Source organism: Capra hircus, chromosome 5 (genome assembly GCF_001704415.2).
Source record: "Capra hircus breed San Clemente chromosome 5, ASM170441v1, whole genome shotgun sequence".
Lineage (NCBI taxonomy): Eukaryota > Metazoa > Chordata > Mammalia > Artiodactyla > Bovidae > Capra > Capra hircus.
In genome coordinates this window covers 115,001,449-115,023,034 of record NC_030812.1, presented here as the reverse complement: position 1 = coordinate 115,023,034, position 21,586 = coordinate 115,001,449, and the positions used below count along the sequence as shown (strand labels likewise).

Below are 21,586 nucleotides of genomic sequence, written 5' to 3'. Positions count from 1 at the left end.
CACCTATCTTGTGCCAAGCACTGGTTAGGAAACACGGAGAGCACAGGTTAAAAAAGCCCCCATCCTGGCCTCACACTGGCAATCCACTGCTGCCACACTGCCAGCAAGTGTGTGAGCAATAGAGGCACTTCTCCTGTGCAAGAAAAATAACGGGGCAGGGGAGGTGACGCCCGAGCAAGAAATCTGTATGACGCTGCGAAGCGGTGGCTGCAGTTTCTGTAATAAAAATGGGAAACATCTGTCTGTCATCTTCATTGGGTTAGGAAATGGATCAGTTAACAAAAGATCATTTGATAAGAACACATGAAAAACAAGCTTTGATATTGAAATACAATAAAACTGTGGTTCCTGTTTTCAGATGTTCCTCTCTGCAGAGCAATGTACTAATTCATAGCCCTGTTCTTCACATACTTATTTTAATTATTTTTCTGCAGGAAAAGTATGCATATGTGGGGGGGGCATTGGATTTATAAATATGGCATTTAAATGATTTTTAAAAGCATGAACTTTCCCTTTTTGTTAAAGATATTAAAGAACAAAAAAACACTACTTAACAAGACTACAAAGAAGTGCATAAAGATTAACTGTTGGAACCCAAATGCACTGAAAGAATTTCGAAACCACGGCAATTATAAAAATTGTGACTATAATCAAAAGATTAACATTTTTTAAGGTTTTTGATCATTAGATCTGTGATTTCTGAATAAGTCTTATTCTCCTAGGGCAACATTTCCAATCAGGTTAGGGAAAACCTACACTTGGGGATGGACAGAGCCCTAGATCATTCTGCTCACTCCTCTGACTTCACCGGCCAGGAGCCTGAGAGCAAGGTGAGAGGCCTGGCCGAGGGCACCCAGACAACGGGCCGAGGTGCCACGGTTTCTGGGCTCCGCGGGCACAGCCCCTCCCACTACCTGGCAGCGAAGGCCGAAGACACGTATTGATTTTCTCTCATTCTAAAGCACACACTGGAAAACTGCACATCTACAGAGTGGATCCCGAATCCTGACAACAGGGAAGTGAACAAACGAACACGTTCCGTCTATAGAGCTCTAATACGCAGATGCAGGGATTGCTTTTATAAACACGAAGGACAAGTCTAACATTTTGTTCTCAACATTTTTCGATACGGCTTTACTGAATAATGGCGCCAACCTGAATTCTGCAACGCTTGGTAAATCGCTGCTGTTGTGGCTGAGCTGTAATGTTAACCAACCAATTTAAAACCATTACCGACACAGAAACATGTATTTAGAGATTTTGTGCCAACTAAGAAACCACACAGTTTTTCAGTCATGTGTACAGGATACTCTCTATGGAATGCTAAATTCTCAAAACCACACTGGTTTTTGGGGTTACCTTTCTTGATTGCTCATTTTGGCATACATGGCTTTAACCAATTCCGGGCTCTTCAGAAAATGGTCTGTAATAATCAAGAACCTAAGAGAAAAGGAGGAAAGGGTTTGGTTACTAGAAACATAGTAAAAACAGACAAGGCCTTATCTACTTTATAGACATAGTTTATACATAAAGTATTTCTGTTGAATTTCTGATTAGCTTCAATTGACCTTCAAATGTTTTAAGAGGGTCACATACTATTTTTCCATTAGCAGTGAAAAGAAAATAAAAACCCTCAAAATATTTTTCTCCAATTTTACTTCTAAAAAATTTATCACAGTGATTCAAATTTATTCGATTTAAGGGAAGGGCCTACCATACTTTTTACTAATATCTAAGTTACAAAAGGAAAAAGTTCACTATAGTTTAAATGATAAAATGAAATTTAGCTCGGGTATAACAAAACACATTAAATTGTTTTAGTCAAAAGTGTAGTGTTAAGATTAATCAGAGGAACAGATATGTCCTCCTTTTTCCTGAAACACACGCCGCCGGCAGCCGTGAATGCTGGCTGGACTGTCTGCTCCTGAAGCACTCTCGAGCCACCACGGAAACCCCTCACTGTCAAGCGATGCACTCATCGAAACTCAGAGACCAACTTGGGGAAGCCCTGAGGCAAAGAGTGTAAGCGTGCCTCTTCAAAGCACCACTGTGACAACTAAAAAGACTGAGCGTGCTATCAACTAACTCTGAGTCGTATTTACCAGAGGGTGTCTGAAGACTTAAGAACTAAGGACTATACTGCTCATAATCCAGGTTAATGCTAAGCGTGACAGTAAAGCGTTAATTATGTCAACAAACACAGTTTAATCACTTCTTAGTAAATAACAGAATAAAAGCGTATCTTTTCAGTATGATAGTCAAATGAAACATATTAACTACCATAACATAGCATCACTTCATATAAAAACAAAACCGAAACACACATTCTATTTCCCCCATAACCTTTCAAATAACGGAACGACACTGATGTAAAATATTTCTAACAATAATGAATAATATTCAAGATTCTCAATTTTCACATCAACTTAGGTGGGTCATCTAAGTGCGACAATAGAAGTCCAGCCTATCAAGCCAGGTATACAAAACTGTGATTCTGAAGTTCATTCATAAACCACCTACTTGGAGCTCAAAACATCTTCCCTCAACAACTTTCATTCAAAAATGCAATGTTCCAAATACTGTGTGTAAGGGGCTAGGTCCCAGCCCCAGTTCCAAACTCTAACAGTGAAGAAAGACACGGGCACAGATAGGTAATCCGAGAGAAATGTCTTCGGTATAACATACAGACACATCATGGATTACAGAAACAGCAGAGTTTATTTAACAAGAGGGCTGGGGTGGGGGTGGGGCGGTGGGGAGAGAGGTGATGGATGGGGCAGGGAAATCAAGAGTCGGTGAATCCCTAGTTCAAAAGGGAAGGAAGAGCATTTGAATTAGAGGTGACAAAAAGGACTTGAAAAGGCAACATGAAGGAAAGAAGAGCAGTGTGCTCTTGCTGTTGTTAAGTCACTAAGTCGTGTCCGACTCTGTGACCCCACGGGCTGCAGCCTGCCAGGCTCCTCTGTCCATGGAATTCTCCAGGCAACAACACTGGAGTGAGTTGCCATTTCCTCCTCCAGGGAATCTTCCCAACCCAGGCATCAAACCCATGTCTCCTGAATCACAGGCAGATTCTTTTACCACTGAGCCATCAGGGAAGCCCCATTTTCACTGTAGAACTATTTAAAGGATAATAACTGTCACTCATAATTTATCAATACAAATACAGGCAGAAAAAAGTATTCCATCTGGACATCCATACAGACAACTGGAATTCTTGGCTACATTACCGTACACTGAGTGTCATGATCCTGGCTGCAAATAATATTATACATACAGAGCAAGATGGAATGCCAGCGGGAGGCAGGTTTTTTCCTTACAACTCAAAAGTAATCATTTAAATAGTTGTCAATTACCTGTTAAGTTTTTATTATGTTAGCTGCTGGGCCTGTTTTTCTAAATATAATATTACTCTCTGTTCTAGGGTACTGCACAAAGTTACAAGTAAATTCTCAACTTTCACTCAGATTTCATCGCACTGACTTTCTTACCCAATATCTGCTCCAGGGAAGAACCAAAGATAAAGACCTTAATAACCAGTAGAGATCCAATAGTGGTTAACATATTCTAAGTGACAAAATTCAAATTTGTGATTAAATTATTTCATAGAATTACTACTTCTGTAAATGCAAAAATTTTGTGGTAATATTTTATGAGGGAGGTAGGGTCCCACTAATCTGAAACATAAAATGCAACAAAGACATTTTACAGCCTGTAAGTAATACTCCAACTTTATAGAAAAACAGAACAAATTACCTTGGGAGAGAATCAAAAATACACTCCATCCAAAGCAGAAGTCCAAGTAGAAAGGGCATCAGAGAAAGACATATTTACTTTACAGACAAAAAGGGCTAGCAATGGGATCCATTCCTAAGGCTGTCCTTGTTTTTTTCAGCATATGTTAAACTTTAACTTATTGTTCAATTGTTGTAATTCAAGCTTTTACTCAGAACCTTTACCAGGAAAGTGACATTAGCTGTTCTTAAGCAGGCGCATGTCTAACAAAACACTTACGGCCATTCTGACTCAGGCTGCTTCTGGTGAGCTTCTACGACATCAATCGCAATATTGAGGTTTTCTTCCAGTTCCTTCATTCTTTCAGAATTCAGGGATGTGAACAAAATCATTGACGAGTAGGCAACAATTTTTCTGTCTGGATGATTTAGGCAAGATCTTCCAAATAAAGAAATCAGGGTGTTGGCCCAATGATAAAATATGACAACTCATAAATGACAATAATCCAACTAACAAATTCAGTATACACTGACATTTCTAAGGATTTAACAAAGAATCACAACTTTGAAACATTATTTCTGGCAAAAATAGCAAATATAAAATTAGACACAAAACAAAGTATCCGATATGAAAGCTGCAGTTGACTCAGAAGCAAAAAGCAAATAACATCTGTTTAAAGAAAAAAATAAAGTGATTACATTTATAAAGCATTGAAACGCTCATTCTTATTAGAAAGAAAAATTAAAAGGCAAAAAAAGATACTTCCCAGACTATAGGCATTTCTTTAACAGTTTGAGGGACAGAATGTGCCAGGGAAAGATGATATATGGAGAACCTGGGAGTCAAAAGCCTCAGGATAACTCCTGGTTCCTCCATTTATCAGCTGTGTGACCTTACAAGGTCAGTATATTATCAACTGTCGATTCTAATACGGTCATGCACTATGGCAGGACTTCTTTTCATTTAAACCTCATAATACTCTTCCGGAGGAGTTATTACCCTTTTTCACAGATGAAGAATGTGTTGACTTTACCTGCCCAAGGGCACAAAGCCAATACCTGCCAAAGCTGAGCTCAAACCTGGTTGTGTCTGTCTCACAAACACATAGAGAGTGAAGGCACATAACTTCTTTCAGTGTGTTTTTTGACACAAAAATGGAACACGATGGCAAGACCTCCCTGGCTTCTGTGAGCACCAGGTCTCAAACCAATGTAAAACCACCAGGTAAACGCCGGCTGCCCTGTTGAGGACCTCTCCTGTGTTCCTATGACACCTGGCCTCCCCTGAGTCACATCCCTTCTTACACAATGACACGCCTCCAGCATGGGCTTCAGGGAGTAGTGGATATACGTAAGTTACCCTTCTTCCAATCAGCTAGTTCAGAACTTGGCAGATATGAGGTGCTCAGACAGTTTTAAAGGAACAAATTCTCAAAAGTGAGCAGTGTTTATTTTATAGCTTGAATTCCACCAACTCCTCCTTCCAGCCTGAGCTCAGTTATTACTAACCATAAAGACTTTTTGCCTTCAACTCTAGTATTGACAGGAGTTGAGAACCAGTTACCAGCGCAGTGAGCTAGAGATAACATGAGCATTTACCTCATCCTAACTCTGTACAGATGAGCCCAGAAAACCTACCCAATCACAGCACAGAGTTTGGGCAGCTGGTATTCAAAAAGCGTAGGCTTGGATCCGGAGGGCAGCACAGGGCTCCCGCTGGAGCTGCGCCATTTATCAATGATTAGCATCAGCTCCGCCATTTGTCCAAATGGGGACAGTACCGCTCGTCCTGCAGGTACGTTGTTGTTGCTGTTTAGTCACTAAGTTATGGAGCCTGCCCTCTGTCCATGGGAGTCTCCAGGCAAGAATACTGGAGTGGGTTGCCATTTCCTACTCGCAGGGATCTCCCCTACCCAGGGATCAACTCTGTGTCTCCTGCACTGCAGGCAGATTCTTCACACTGAGCCACCAGGGAAGCATGGAGACGCCCTCATGCCTTCTCCCAGCAGTTACCCAACCCGCCACCATCTGCCAAGGGCAACTGCTGCCCTGAGTTCTATTACCAAGGTTAGCTCTTCCTGTTTTGGAACTTCACATAAGTGGAGTGATGTAACTACAACCTTCTCAGAAGTCAGAAAAATTCTTATCAATATACTCACAAGAAGAGCTCTGGGAATGCATGCATCCAAACAACAGACTGGGAGTCTTCATTCCGGGAGGCGATGTTGCCTAGAAACTGCAGGCCACAGCGAAATGCTGAGGGGTGACAAGAGCAAAACAGATTTGTGATGGAAAGAGTCTGAACTCACTAAAATATATCCTGAAAGGAAACAGTCCTCATGTTATTCAACAAGAAGTTTCTGTTAGCGTCTCTCAACTATGAAAGTCTCTCACCACAGTGAAACTTTGGGCATGACGTTGATATTAAAATACCTTACCAAAACAACACATGATGCTGCTGTTTAGTCCCTAAGTCATGCCTGACTCTGCAACCCCACAGGCTATAGCCCACCAGGCTCCCCTGTCCATGGCATTTCCCAGGCAAGAATACTGGAGCGGGTTGCCACTCCTTCTCCAGGGGATCTTCCTGACTCAGGGATCAAATCCGAGTCTCCTTCATTGGCAGGTGGCTTCTTTACCACTGAGCCACCAGGAAAGCCCTCACCAAAACAATATTCTTATACAAAATTAATTAACTTTTAAAAAAGACTGTAACTGTAGGCACAAATTTACCTGTAATCACACTAAATATCACTGGAATATGTGTTCCAATTGAAACAGTTACCCTCAGACTGGATTTAAAACATACATGTAAAACACAAAGCTACAGAAGTACTGATGGTTAAAGAATGGAAGAAGATATATAAGGCAAATACTAGCCTACAAAGGTAGTCATACACCACTTAAAATCAGACATAATGAACTTTAAGGCAAAAAGCATTATTAGAAGGTTTTCTAAAAAGTCATTTCAGAATTATTTATCAGAAAGGCACAATTTTAAATTGGAATCATCTAATAATATGGTTTCAAATATATATAAAAGAAAAATGGACAAAAGTATAGAGCAAAGAGAAAAATTCAGTTAAATTCAGCAATAACAATATATTTTCCCCAGTAAATTATAAAACAAGCAGACAAAACGATCAGCATATTTAGAAGATTTGAGTAAGATTTAATAACAACCTAGTTGACATATTTAGACTATTTCAACAAATAAAACTGCAAAATTCTGGACAAAACCCAGCACGCTGTCGAGTGCAGGTGAGGACGTGGAGCGGGGGAACTCTGGTTCACTGTGGATGGGGATGAGACTCACGCAGCCACTTCATGAGACAGTCTGGTGGCTCCTTACAAACCCAAACAAACTCTTAGCACACAACTCGGCAATCGCACTCCGTGGTATTTACCCAAAGTAAATGAAAATTTTTGTCCGTACAAAACCCTGCACATGAATGTTTACAGCAACTTTACTCCTAACTGCCAACACCTGAAAGCAGCCAAGATGTCCCTTCAGTAGGCGAATGGATAAATAAACTGAGGTCCACCCAGACAATCGAGTATTATTTAGCACTAGAAAGAAATGAGCGACCAAGCTATGAAAAGGAACATTAAACACCATATGAAAAGCCAATCTGAAAAGGCTACAAACTGTGTGAGTCCAACTTTACAACATTCCGGAAAAGGCAAAACTATGGAGACAGTGAGAAGACAAGTGGCCACCAGGGGTCAGGGGCCGGGAGGGGGGTGTGAACAGGTGGAGCACAGAGGGTCTTTAGGGCAGTGAAACTTCTCTGTATGATGTTACAATGATGGACACATGTGCTCCACATCTGTCCAAATCCACAGAACATATACGTGTATACATGTCATTGCTCTTCAGGCGCTAAGTCATGTCCAGCTCTTTGCAAGCCCATGGACTGCGGCCCGCCCGGCTCCTCTGCCCATGGGACTGCCCAGGCAAGAACACTGGAGTGGGCTGCCACTGCCTCCTGCAGGGAATCTTCAAACCCACATCTCCTGCTTGGCAGGCAGATTCTTCACCGCTGAGCCACCCGGAAGTCCATGTGTCTACATACACATACGTATGGAAGAAAAGGCACTCGAGCCCATGGGAAAACCACAAGATTGTACTACACACACCAGACTGGCAAAAAATTCAGTTAGAAAATAACAAAGCGTTCATGAGAACGCAGTTCAGGAACTCAAGGTTCTCTGAAGTCCTTTACATCAGTGAACAAAGCACATTTGAATTATTTTTGCCTGAGAACCAGCTACCAACTGCTGCCTCTTAGCTTCTCGCCCTGCTCTGCAGACATAAAGGCAGGCCTTCAGACGCCTCCTCCATCAGCTGGCCCGGCCCGCCCTGTGGGAAAGGGAGAGTTCCCCTCTGGTTCTGGGGTCATCCTCTAGCCAGGCTTCTCCTGCTTCTCTGGGCTCATCTCTGGCAGGAACAGCTTCTCCAGCGACGTGCTCCCGCACAGCAGGACAACCAGCAGCGTCCAGCAGCAGGAGCTTCTTCAGGACGCTTCGAAGCCAGTTCCATGTTCTGGAAGCAGCCTGTGGACGACGTCCCCCTATACCGCACCCTCCACAAGGAAGCCTGGGTCTCAGACCTCGGGGGGAGCGGGGAGCCTCTTCCTGAGACACTCATCTCAGCCCTGGGGCCCTGGCCGCTCCTCCTGTGTGGAATTTCTGTGTTCTTCGGCATTCTCCTTACTTCTCAGTAGTCAATCCCTTGTTATTTCAAGCCTTTGTTATAGTTAGTAATTCTTTCTTTTAAACTTTCCCTATTCAAATTGCAGTGTGGTTTCCGTCTCCTGGTTGCACCCCAGCTGGTGCAGAGATGGCGAGAGGGGCCCGGGCAGCAGGGAGGAAGGGAAAGGGGAGCAAGAAAAGGTGTCGTCAGGCACAGCCTTGGAAAACACACACAGCTCAACCCGCCAGGACCGTGTCATCAGACAAAGAAGCCAAACTATCCTTTAACAAAGAAAATTTAATATGTGGCCATCAGTTAAACTAAAAAGGCAAGACTAAGGTAACACGGAGGTTAAGGCTACAGGAAACCACCACTCACCACCCTTAAAACTGGAGGCCCAAGGGGAGGGGGTGTGGCTCTGAGCACCCAGGAGCCTGGGGGCTCCGCACAGGGGGCCCAGACCGCCCTGAGCGGGGGGCCTCAGCAAGGGCCAGGCTGGCTGACAGGTGTCTCAGAGGGAAAACCAAAAGGCTCCTGGGGGAAGGGAGCTGGAAAGGGGGCCGTTCAAGGGAGACACGAGTGGGGAGCAGTCGCTCTCCTTCCTGCTGCTTCCATTCACCCACAAGACCCTCCACTGGCTGAACTTCACAGAACACAGAGGAGACACGAGTTTGTGGACACTGCTTACCCAGCAACACCGAACGGCACAGATGGCTAAGCTCAAAGCTGCGTAATGACAGCCTCGGAACCAGAGCAACGCTTAACACTGGACAATCACTAATGCAACTCACACCATTCTAAGTGCTTCATTTCACATAGATTCTTATTTATCATAACTCCCACCATATGGCAGGTTATCGTCATCTCTGTTTTTCGGGTGAAGACGTGGAGGCACAGCAGTCAAGCCCATGGTCCAGGTCAGCAACAACCCAGGGCCCTGGTCCATACTGGCTGCCACCCCGGACCGCGCACCGAGGAGGGCAGCCAGCCAGCCACTTCCCACGGGCACCCGATCCTGGTGTGCAGTCTGCGGTCACAGACACTGCCGCGGATGCCTGCACGCCCACCCCTGCCCCAGCCCCGCCTCAGCTCACACCTGAGACCACAGGCCAGCGCCTCACAGGCCCCAGCTCCGCCCGCCCGGCACCCACGCTGCAGGGTCAGCGCCTGTTCTCAAGGTGGTTCCCTTGGGGCCAGGCAGCCCATACAGGCAGAGTGGAGGGTCGAGACCCTGAGTGAAACCAGAGCAGGACACTCCTGAGGAAGGAGCACAGGCATGAACACGGCGAGAGCTTAGGCGGGAGGCCAGAGGCGACAGTGCTGACGGGCACGCGCTGTTTCCCAAGAGCGGACACCCGCGTTCTGTCGGCATCATCGCACTTAACCCCACAACACCCCCGCAGACTCGGGGGCCACAGCCCCCTGTGCAGTCACCAGAGCTAGGAAGGCAGGCCCCCAGCCCGGGCCACCACGCCCACAAGTGGCAGGAGAAGGACAGGTGAGAACATGCTGCAGCTCTTCCCAGGGACCGGGACCAGCTCGTCAGGAAGGAGCCACAGCAGAAGCTGGGATGAGACCAAGGCCCTGCTCCCTTAAAGGAAATCCCGCCAGGCAGCGACCAGGGGACATTTTCAAGGGCAGAGGTCTTGCAGGCCTCCACCCTCCTAGACCCCTGTTCTGCTGGGCACGCGGGGCTCTGTCCGCAGGCTCCCGAAACCCAGGCTTCCCTTCAGGCCCGTCGCTGCTGCTCCAGCACCTCAGAGGCAGAGCAGCTGTGAAGATGGAGAAGGCTGAGGCGTGTGAGCAGTCCGTGCTAGTCACTTACTCAGAGTAACGCGACAACTGGCCGCTCAAAGAAGAGTTGCGAAACTGTGGCCAAAAAGCAAAACACTGAGATAAAAAAAAACTATGCAAACAAAATGCTGAAGCAAGACCCTCAAAACTGAATTAAGTTAACATTTAACCTAAAATAAAGCAGGATGCCAGACTGCAAGCACACGCTCACACCCTACACACAACCACCGAAGACGACCGGCAACCGGTGTCTAGCATGGCCGCACAGACGGCGGCGGCTCTTCCTCCTCTTTTCTGAGCTTTTAAAAATCACTCTGCAAGTCCTCCAAGAAGAGCGCCTGACGGGCTCATGGCCTGCCACGGGATGGGAAAGGGTGCCGGCATGTGCTATTGTCAGATTTGGACAAAAAGATTAATTCTTATAGAAATTAAAGGAGAAATTACTGGACAGAGGGATAAGCTAGGGAGTAAATCCTGTTTCTCCAATTTTTTTTTTTTTTGCCTAATCTTCTTTGGAGTCAGATGAAAAATTGTTTTGATGATAAATCCAGAGATGCATATTAAGTTAAGGCCTTTTTAAAAATTTATGTATTAAAAAAAATTACTCTATAACAAATTTTTATAAAATGTTCATAATAAAAAATCTTCATTTTAATCTTGTCATAGTTTAAAATGACATTAATATTTCTTCTGAATATTTCAGAATATTAACACTGAAATCCTTGTAAAATTTTCACACACACAAGAAGAGCCAACAATATAAGTTAGTCTGAAAGCCAATGAACCCAACAACTCATCAGGCAACTAAAAATTAGCTCTCTGAATCAGAACACAATTCTGGGAAGGAAAAGGTTTAAAGACATCCTAGAAACAAGAAAAGAAAACTCAAGGCAAGTACAAATGACAGTTTACTTTTACCAAACAGCTTATCAACTGATCTTTATGTAAATACTGCAAATGTTACAAAGCCCCTCAAAAAGCCCAACATTATTTTTATAGATTAGGGAAGAACAAAGGCCAAAAACAACACCAATAACTCAATTAAAATAACTCATGTCTATGTTTACATAAAATTTGATGAGCATAAGATATTCGTCACACCACTGCAATTATTCTCTGAAAATAATACTCTAAATATTATTTTGACAACGTAATTATAGTTCTTACCTCAAGAGCAGTAACAAAACTCTGGCACCAATATCCAGCTAAAAATCTATGAAGAATAAGGTTCTCACAGAAAAAGAATCAGAAGATGGTACAGGCGCTGTATTAGAAGCTAGAACACTTTTTAAAAAAAGATCTGTATTAAGTTTGAACTTATGCACTATAAAATGTGTTTAAGTTTCATTGTGCCACCAAAGTTTCATTCTTGAATTCCAAATAAGATTCATTAACATCACTGGCTGCCTCTTTCAAGAATGCATGAGAAACATCACTTTCATTCTCCTCCCTGCCTCAGTAATATCCTTCCAACTCGGTTAATAAACACAAGTTATCTACTTGAAATTGACACAACTGAAAAACTAAAGGAGACCTAAACAAACGGGAGAGATGTCCCACACTCATGGACCAGAACACTCAGCATCGTTATGAAGGCAATTCTCCCCAAGTGGGTCTACAGATTCAACATAACTCCTAGTATCCACAATAAATAAATAGCTCTCACAACCTGACAGCAAAATTTAATAGCCCAATTAAAAACTGGGCAAAGAATCTGAATAGACAGTTCCCCAAAGATTTATAAATAACCAAGAAGCACATGAGAAGATGTTCAACACTGTTAGTCATTAGGGAAACGCAAATCAAAACCACAATGAGATACCACTTCACACCCACAAGGATGACTATAATCCAAAGAAAGGAAAACAAATGTCAGCAAGGATGTGGAGAAACTGGAACCTTGTTGGTGAAAGTATAAAAGCATCGGCTGCTATGGAAAAGTCTGGCAGTTTCTTAAAAATTTAAATATAAAATTGATGTACCAATTCCCCTCCTAGGTATATACTCAAAAGAACTGAAAAAAACAGGTACTCAGATAAATCCACATACACGCACGTTCACAGCAGCGCTACTCTGAACAGCCGAAGAGTGAGTGGCCCAAGAGTCAAACCATGGAGACAATGAATGAACAGATGAACAAAAATGTGGTCTGTGCACACAACGGAGTATCACTCAGTCATAAAAATACACGAAGCTCTGACACATGCTCAATGTGGATGAACCTCAAAAACCATTATGCTAAGTTAAAAAGCCAGGCAAAAAAGGTCACATAATTCTATGATTCCATTTATATGAAAAACCCAGACTTGGCAAACCCATAGCAACAAAACGCAGAATGGTGGTGGCCAGGAGCGGGAAGCGGCCTCTTGGGGGCACGGGCTCTGTCTCTGGGGTGAGGAGAACCTTCCAGCCAGACAGAGGTGGCGGTGGGCAACACTGCCGCTGCACCAAACGCACCCGCTGCTCACTTTAAAGCGGTGAGCTACGCTATGTGCCTGTCCCAGCAGCGAGCAAGACAGTGACTATCTGATACGGCCGCAGTCGCCTAGCCTGTGAGCAGCTCTCAGGGCATCTTACATCAAGCAGGCCTGCACAGACCTACTCTCTCTGACTGGTAAGTACCAATGAACAGCCAAGCCATCAACCAAACAACTAGCTTATTCATCAATGGCAAACTAGTTCATTAACAGCTTTGGAAACTGGCTCCTCAGATTTTTCTGTTAGATCATCTATTTGCCCCAGGGAACAGAAAACTGATCCTGAGAAGGGACAGAACACTTTTTATCCTATACTGTAAACACCAAGTAACTGATCTTCCGCAGCCACTGAGGGGCCGAGAGAAGGGACAGTGATCGAGGGGGACACAGGGTCAAGGGGACAGATGGAGGATAGGAGAGCACATCCTATCACAGGCTGACAGGCGGTGGAGCGGAGGGCAAAAGTGCTGAGAGGAGAGCTGGCCTCTGAGGGGCAAGTGGGGCCGGGACCCCAGCACAGCGGAGGCGGCCGGCTCCTCACTGATGGTTATTTAATCACAGCGCTTGTGCAGCTTCCTCTGGGCGTCTTATTTAGGGATCCGTCATTATGAGAGAAGCCTACTCCTACCCACCCCAGTTCCTCAGCTCTGTCAGGGACATGCTACCCACCACATCGTACTTCACAGCAATTACAAAACACAGTACATGCTGAACTCCCTGTCTGGATTACCATACCAGTCAGACTTCAAAAATAACTGCCTTTCCAGGCAAGGGAGTGAAATCTGTATTTTATTGCTGATCTTTAATCCTCTAATTTGAGCTCTGAGGCTTTTGCTTTATCATAAAATGGAGCTACGAAAATACTTCTAAATACATAACATTTTAAAACACTTTACAACCTAATCCTACGCCCTACCAAATTGAGAATACTCAAGAAATTACTGCTGTTTCAAAAAACTTAGAGCAAACACTTTTTGTGCAAATTCTTACATAATTAGTTCAAAAAATAATTACAGGGCCTTTCCTGGTGGTCCAGGGGTTAAGGCAAGACCCCGAGCTCCCAATGCAGGGGGTACCAGTCTGGTCCCTGGTCAGGGAACTAAGATCCCACATGCCATGTGGTGTGGGCCACTCCCAAAAAAACTTTAAAAAACATAAATAGAATAAAAAACAAATAAGTAAATAATTACAACATTCCAGAGGAAGAATTCTAAATCAAACAGAATGATGCAGGAATCTTAACAAATGCATCTTAAATGAAAATGCTGAGAAATCACAGGAGGATGAGAATTAAAGCAAGCCAGGCGGCACCTCCAGCAGCTCACTTAGCCTGTTTCCCATGGGCCTCAGTTTCCAGGCCTGTGAAGAAAAATGATCAGCTCAAATTCTCTCTCTACCTTCTCACAGCAGCGTCCCACTAACACTCACAGAAGTACGCTTCACTTTATATAACCATAGGCATTAAGAACTCTATATAAATTAACTTATAAATCAAATCATATTTTAAATACAGCTGGAGATTTCTCATTTAAAAGTAATGATTCATTGAATTATTACTAAAAAGGAATTTTCTTCACCTCCAATCTAGTACATTTTATAAAATGGATATTTAATACATTTGAAACGTTCTTACTAAATGACAGGTTTACCAACAAGTATTTCAATTCTTTGCGTAAAGAGATCATCTGTTAAAATTTTGTTTCTTAAAATATGTTATGATAGTAAACCCTGTCCAAAGGAGTTGTGTTGATGCAAGTAGCCCAAGAACCAAAAACATCCCAAAGCCTGGAAGGGGTTCTTGTCCTTGTATTAAGGAGCATGGTTTCTTCTTACTCCCACATCAGGAGCTATTAACAATCAGAGCTAACTCCCTTCTCTGTCATGCTATGTATCTGACTTATTTAATACGTGCAATGCAAGGCTGCCCTCACTGGGACTAAGCACCCTGAAGAGAGACACGTCTGCACGCTATGGTCCCTGTTCAGATCACACCCCGCACCCCGGAGAGGGCCTGAGCCACCACACGTGTTAGAGGACACTCCCTCTGCCAGGGCTGCCTTCACAAGGCACCAGGGACTGAGGGGCTTGAACAAGAATTTGTTTTCTTCCAGTTGGCAGGCCTGGATTCCTGAGTCCTCTCTCCTCGGTTTGCAGATGGTCATCTTCTGTGTTCTCACATGCCCAGTCCCCTGCACCTGTCTGTGTCTTAATCTCCCCTTCCTGCAGGACCCCAGTCTTGCAGATTACGGCCCACCCGTGACCACACTTCATCTTAATCCTCTCTGTAAAGGCCCTGTCTCCACAGGCAGTCACATGCAGAAGTGGCCCAAGGCAAGGACTCAGAAAGGGACACCGCCTACAAGGGAGGCAAGGAAGTTACTACACCTTTCTTTTATGATCACCCTTTAGTATCATTTAATAATGAAGTTTCTCTGTTTCACAATATACAGAACATTTGCTCTAATGAACGATGTAATACTCAAAGCAGTGGTATTTAAATCCTTGTCAAAGATATAAATAATCCACGATTCACACTGTCAGTTACCTGTCAACAGGGAGTCCTGTTCCACTCGCAGTTCACGAAAACGAAGAATCAAGTCAACAGCAACGCCAATTGTACCCAAGTTCCTGTATAAGGTGTTCAAAAAAGACAAAGTCAGACACATTCCTGCACTTTGAATGATGATCCCAAGAATGCAGGGACCACTGGCTAACCGTTCCTATGGCGGGCAGGTTATGGCCCTCCAAGGTACCCACATCTTCATCTCCTAAACTTGTCAACGTGTCACTTTACGTGGCAAAGGAGACTTCTGCAGTTGTGAGTAAATTAAGGACCTTGAGATGAAAAGACTTTCCCAGATTAACCAGGTGGCCCCAGTATATCACAAGGGTCTCATAAGAGTCAGAGAAGGTGGCCATGAGCCAAGAAATGCAGGAGCCTCTAGAAGCTTGAAAAGGCCAGGAAAAGCCTCCAGGAGGGACTCAGCCATGCTGACCCACTGTAGACTTCTGAGCCCCACAACTGTGAGATAATAGATCTGTGTTGTGTTAAACCACTAAGCTTTAGTAATTTATCACAGTAGCAACAAGACACTGACTTGGGTAGCAGAAACGGGGTGCTGCTGTAACAAATAAAAAATACACGGAAGTGGTTTTGGACTTCGGCGACAAGCAGAGACTGGAAGACTTTTGAGAAGCATGACAGGAAAAGCCAAGACGCCTTAAACAAATCCCTGGTAGAAACGTGAACACTGAAGGCACCGCCGGTGAGATCCCAGGAGGAAGTGAGGAACAGGCGAGTGGAAACTGGAAGAAAGGCAATCCTTTTCCTACCAGGGCAGAAGCTTAGCACAAGATGAAACTGGATATTTAGCTGAGCTGATTTCCAAGCAACATGCTGACGGTGTGCCCTGATTCCCTCTTGCTGCACACGGTAGGAATGCAAGTAGAGATAAAGCAGACTAAAAGGGAGCCAGGTACAACCTGGGAAACTCTTGGTCCATCCAGATAGCAAAAGACGCTGAAAACTAGAATATCCACTGTTAGGAAAGTGTGCTCTGGAGAGAAAGCTGAGGGCATGGCTGGACAACCTTTTGCTAATGACTTGGAAGAACTCAAAGGTGAGAGTTCACCCAGAGAGCTCTTTAAGGAGATCAGGCATGTGCCGCATCCCCCTCGGTCGTCTCAGCAGAAGTCAGGAATAGAGATGGGTTATCTGAGAAAGCTCGACAGCACATTCTATGCTGCCCACTGGTGCATAAATCCCCATGACATACATGTGAGACCCACAAGGTTTTTAAGAATGCCATATCAGTAGAAACCCTGCCAACGTGGATGAAACGCATGGAGAAAGAGTAAAAGAAGACTGATAAAACTATTTGGGTGAAAACATGTGTTACCCTTACCCTTCAAGAAAAAGGAAGGATGACTCTGAGGGTAGGGGCAAGGGCAGAGCCTCAAGCCACACAGGATTATTCCCAAGCCTCAAAACCTGAGCTTGCCCAAGTGGATTTTGAAATTGCTTGGGACCAGTGACTCCTCTTTTCCCTCAATTTTCTCCTTTTTTAGAGGATAATGTCTTAAACTGCTACTCTATGCCTGTCCCTCCATTGTATTTTGGGAGCAGACAACCTGCTGTCGAGTTCCACAAGCCCAAAGATAAAAAGGAATTCTGCCCCGGAGTGAATCACAACCAGAATCTCAACCATATGTAATTCAGACATAAGACTTGGGACACTAATGAGACTTAGATAAGATTTTGGACTTGAGTTGGTGCTATAACGGTTCAAGAATTTGAGGGATCTCAGGATGACATGAATGTATTTTGCACATAGTATGGACATGAATCTTTAGGGGCCAAAGGGAAGACTATGCTAGGCAAAATAATGGTCATTGAAAAATGTCCACATACTGAACTTGAAACTTTGAATGTTACCTCACATGGCCAAAGAGGTATGATATAATAAATATTTATTTCATCTTTGACCCCACGTTTCTGGCACAGAGCTCCTGATACCCTTCAAGTCCCTGTGTGACAGGAAGGGCTCTCGTTAATCCTAACAAGCCCCTTCAACCCTCCTCAGTTTATGCTAATATATTAGGTGACTATCACTGGGTCTGTAGACGGCTTCAGGAGGGGGCTGCTGCCACAGGAACCAACTCTAAGATCAGGTCAGACAGCTGAAACCTTCAACCCCAACCTCCCATCTCAGAGGAAGGAAGACAGCTGGAGACTGAGCTCAGCTACCATTGGCCAATGACCCGATCAGCCGTGCCTCTGTGACAGAACTGCCATGAATAATCCTGAACAATGAGTTTGGAAAGGTTTCAACTGCAAAGTGTCCAGAAGCTGGCAGGCCTAGAAAAGGCCTAGAAGTTCTGTGCCCTGCCCCAATCTGAGTATCCCTTCCATGTGACTGTCCCTTTATAGGACACTTGCAATAGAATGTAAAGCGCTTCCCTGAGTTCCCTGAGTCATTCTACTGAATTATCAAACCTGAGGGGTACCCTGGGAAGCCCTGAGTTTGCAGTCGGCTGGGCAGAAATGTAGCCTGGGGACCCCATTTGCACCTGGCATCAAGTGGGACAGTCCTGTGAGACTGATATCACCAAGTTATGGGATCTGATACCACTAACGTGAGGATGCTAGGGTCAGAATGGATTTGAATTGCTGGACTCCCAGCTGGTGTTGGAGAATAAGAACTGGTCAGAAAATACAAGAGACCTTTCTAGGTGCGATTAAATTAATGATTTGAAGACAGGAAGATTATTTTTAATTACTAGGTGGGCCTTATGTACTATACAGGTCCTTACCAGAGGGACACCAGGTGGTCAGAGTCGGGAAGACTGGAAGACGTTACAGCGCTGCTTTCGAGATGGGAAGATGGAGCCATGAAGTGAGGAGAGCAGGCAGGCTCTAGAAGCTACCGGCAGATACGCAAGAGGATGGAGTCTCTGCTAGAGACTCAGGAGCCAGCTCTGCTGACACTTTACCTTTAGGTCAGAAAAACGGATTCTGGACTTCTGAACTCTAGCACTGTCAGGTAATAAATTTGTTGGTTTAAGTTACTATATTTGCAGTAATTTGTTACAGCAGCAAAAGAAACTCATATAGCTCCCTACATTCTTCACTTCTCCTCAACATGAATCAGAATGAGGCCAAGACACTCACTGCTAAAGACGAGGGTCAGGGTGGGCGCGCAAAGGCTAGGACCCTCTCTCCCCTCCCCGAGCCTAGGCGGGCAGATGGCACTGCCCCTCCTCTATTCAAGATCGGGGCTGGAGGGAAAAGCGGCTCAGCGCCTGCCTCGGGAGGGAAGACGCTGCTCCCTTCTCTGCCCTTGCCTTTACACATACAAACAGCTGCCAGGTGACTGGGCGCACTGCCTACTTCTATCAGCCAGATTCGGGGAAGGAAATAAACGCAGCTTCATGACACGCGAATTCTATGAAACTTAATTTCGATGCTCACGAATGAGGCTTCACTGGACACAGCACGCGCGTCTCTTCACGCACAGCGTAGGGCTGCTTTCACACTGCAGTGGGAAGCCGAGCCATCTGACAGCGACCACAGAGCCTGAACTGTTCATCCAGCTCTCTGCAGTAGCAGCCCAGCAACCCCAGCAACAGGGGTCATGTTTACAGGCAGGGCTCACTGCTTTTAACAGTCTTCTCGGAGTACTTCCTGAAATTTCATGACTCAGATTGTTTGCTCTGCTGTATTAAATCCCAAGTTCCATACAGCCTTGGCAAACAGCAATTCCAGTCCACACAAAGTGCAATTTTCAGACAAAGGATATAAAAAGACCTAGGCCCTAACAGCATCCTACTTTTTCATTAATTCTTTAATAACTTAAGACATCAGAAAAATGCATTTTGCTTGAGATCTGAACCTTGACAGGCTTGGCAACATCAGCTTTAGTTGAGGTTGACTGGAATCTCTCTTGTACTTCTGACTAGAGGAATGGTTCTTCCAGGAGCTGACGCCCCAGATGGTTAGAATCTCCACTGAGGGCTCTCCTTCCCTCTCCTGTTACACTACAGGCCTCCCCGCCCGGAAAGTGACAAAATAAACTTGGCTCTGGCCTGTTGCACCCAGCACATAACTAGCTACACTTTCTCAGTGTTAACCATTACTACCAAGACTGTTATTGTGTCTATCCATTCATCTGCATAGGATGCCATGTTCAATTCTGTGTTGAAGTTAAACCCTCGCCTCCCCCCCCTGCCCTCTCCTTTGATCTAAAGAATCTCATTAATCATATTCAAGCCTCAGGTGTAAGACGGTCCAGGCAGCGAAGGGAAACCCTCTACTGGCTTCTGCACCAACTCGACTTCACTCATCCTGGCAGCTGACAGCGAGGCCCCTGGGCTCTGTCTACACTCGAGTCCAGGAAATAAAGGTGAGCATGCTCTATGGCTTCTGACTTCCCCTCAAGTAAAAATTTTTAACAAAAAGTAGATTCCACAAAACCAAAGAGGAAAGGTGCTCAGTTCCGGCAGCAGAGTGTAACATGTAAAAGAACAAGAACAGCGCAGGGCAATTCTCTCGCTCGTCTCTGTAATTACATTTTAATTGTACATTGTAAGTTAGGTGGAAGTAAAGCTGGCAAGTTTACAGGATCCTAAGGAAAGCTGAGAAATTCACGATATGAATTTCATCTCAGAAATTCACAACGTGCTCCCTGTTGAAAGTAAAGACAAGAGCAACTAATTAAAACACGAAAACTAGTTAAAAGATTTACAGCTAATAAGTGAAGTCTAAACTGCATATGCCTTTAGGCAGGCAGAATCAAAGGATCAAAGATAAGTTCAAATCACTTTTATGTAGAAAACCAAATACCTCTAAACGTATAAATACAAGTAAGAAACAGAACAACCTTAATGTTAAACATGCTGTTCCTTTACAGACTCATCTAAGAGTCTCCCACGCCAAGTCCTTCAGAGCGCTTGTCCCCGAGATGTGGAGAGAGAGTCTGAATAAAAACAGGCAGCTGCGATGCCAAAATCATTTCTACTGGATAAGCCAAAACGGCAGAACCAGCACGCACAGACACAAAGAAATACAATCAAAGCATGCATGCGTGCTAGGTAGCTTCAGCCGTGTCTTGACTCTGTGAGCCCATGGACTATAGCCCACCAGGCTCCTCTGTCCACGGGACTCTCCAGGCAAGAGTACTGGAGTGGATCGCCAGGCCCTGCTCCGGGGACCTTCCCGACCCAGGGACTAAACCCACATCTCTTGTATCCCCTGCACTGGCAGGCAGGCGCCTCACCACTGGTGCCAGCTGGGAGGCCCGTATAATCAAAGGCATGTATGGAACTAGAAAGAACAGTACCTGATTGAATTCTGGTTCACAGAACACTCGATACATGCGTTCCGGAGACATCGGAAGCATTCCGTTATCAGCTGCAGACTGGAAGCCAGATGCTCCACTTGAGATGGATCTCTGCAGGCCAGCTCAACGGCATGAGAAGATTTCTTTAAGATATCCAGGACTCTCTGGAAGATAGTCCTGGGTGCTGTTTCTCTGAAAAATGATAAAATTGTTGCACATCAGTTTAAAAAAAAGACTCATTTCCAAACGTCATTTTCAGAACACTGCCTGTATTGATAACTTAATTTTGTGGGGAGGTAGGTTAGGCCTATCTGTTTCAGCTCCTTGATTTATGACACAAAAGAGCTACAGAGACTAAGCGATTCATCAACCGTTCCCTGTATTATCTCACTGAAGCTTCGCGTTAACCTCAGAAGCCAACACTGTCCTAGGCATTTTAAAGGTAACTGAACAGAGAAAGGAGTCTGAGTGACTCGCCCTTGTCACTAAGCTCACGACCCTTGGAGCCACAATCCCAATTGAAACTGTTCGACCTCCACTCCCCACGACAACCCAAATCCCCATTTACAGTGACTGTTTATGGTCAGTTCTGCTGGGTTTTGAGATTGCACCTAAGTACTGCATTTCGGATTCTTTTGTTGAGTATGGGGGTTACAGATTTGCTCTCAAAACAGAAGCTCTGTATCTCCTGTTCTGGACAGAGAGTATAACCACATCCTCTGTCACCCAGTATCTGTACCTAAAGTAAAATTATGAGAAAGAAAACTCATGAAGGATTGCCTGAGGGGCAAGACACCATGCATTCTCAGATACAGCAAGCCAGCAGCAGGTCTCTGAGCTTATACATGTGCAACCATAGAGATGGGGGCTTGGGGAGTGGGAAGGAGATAGAAGCAGAGGGAGACAGAGAGAGAGAGAGAGTTGAGAGAAAGCCAGGGTGAGTGCCCTTCCCGGGAGAGTGGTTCCCTCCCATGCAGCCCGCACCTCGGTTCCCACACGCCGCTCACGCCAGGAGCGCTGCCCGCACTGGCTATCATCTCCGAGTTA

The 21,586-nt window shown here is 44.8% G+C and overlaps 1 protein-coding gene across 1 annotated transcript in view; it reads right to left on the bottom strand.

Annotated features, from left to right (window-relative positions):
• The window catches only part of ATXN10 (ataxin 10), a 144,739-nt gene that overhangs the window by 98,970 nt on the left and 24,183 nt on the right, over nt 1–21,586 (bottom strand). The window contains exons 2-6 of the mRNA XM_018048901.1: nt 20,540–20,731; nt 15,247–15,329; nt 5,894–5,990; nt 4,015–4,173; nt 1,360–1,440 (exon numbers count right to left, since the gene is read on the bottom strand). Of these exons, the coding sequence (XP_017904390.1) occupies nt 1,360–1,440; nt 4,015–4,173; nt 5,894–5,990; nt 15,247–15,329; nt 20,540–20,731 (612 nt within the window). The remainder of the gene's footprint in view (nt 1–1,359; nt 1,441–4,014; nt 4,174–5,893; nt 5,991–15,246; nt 15,330–20,539; nt 20,732–21,586) is intronic.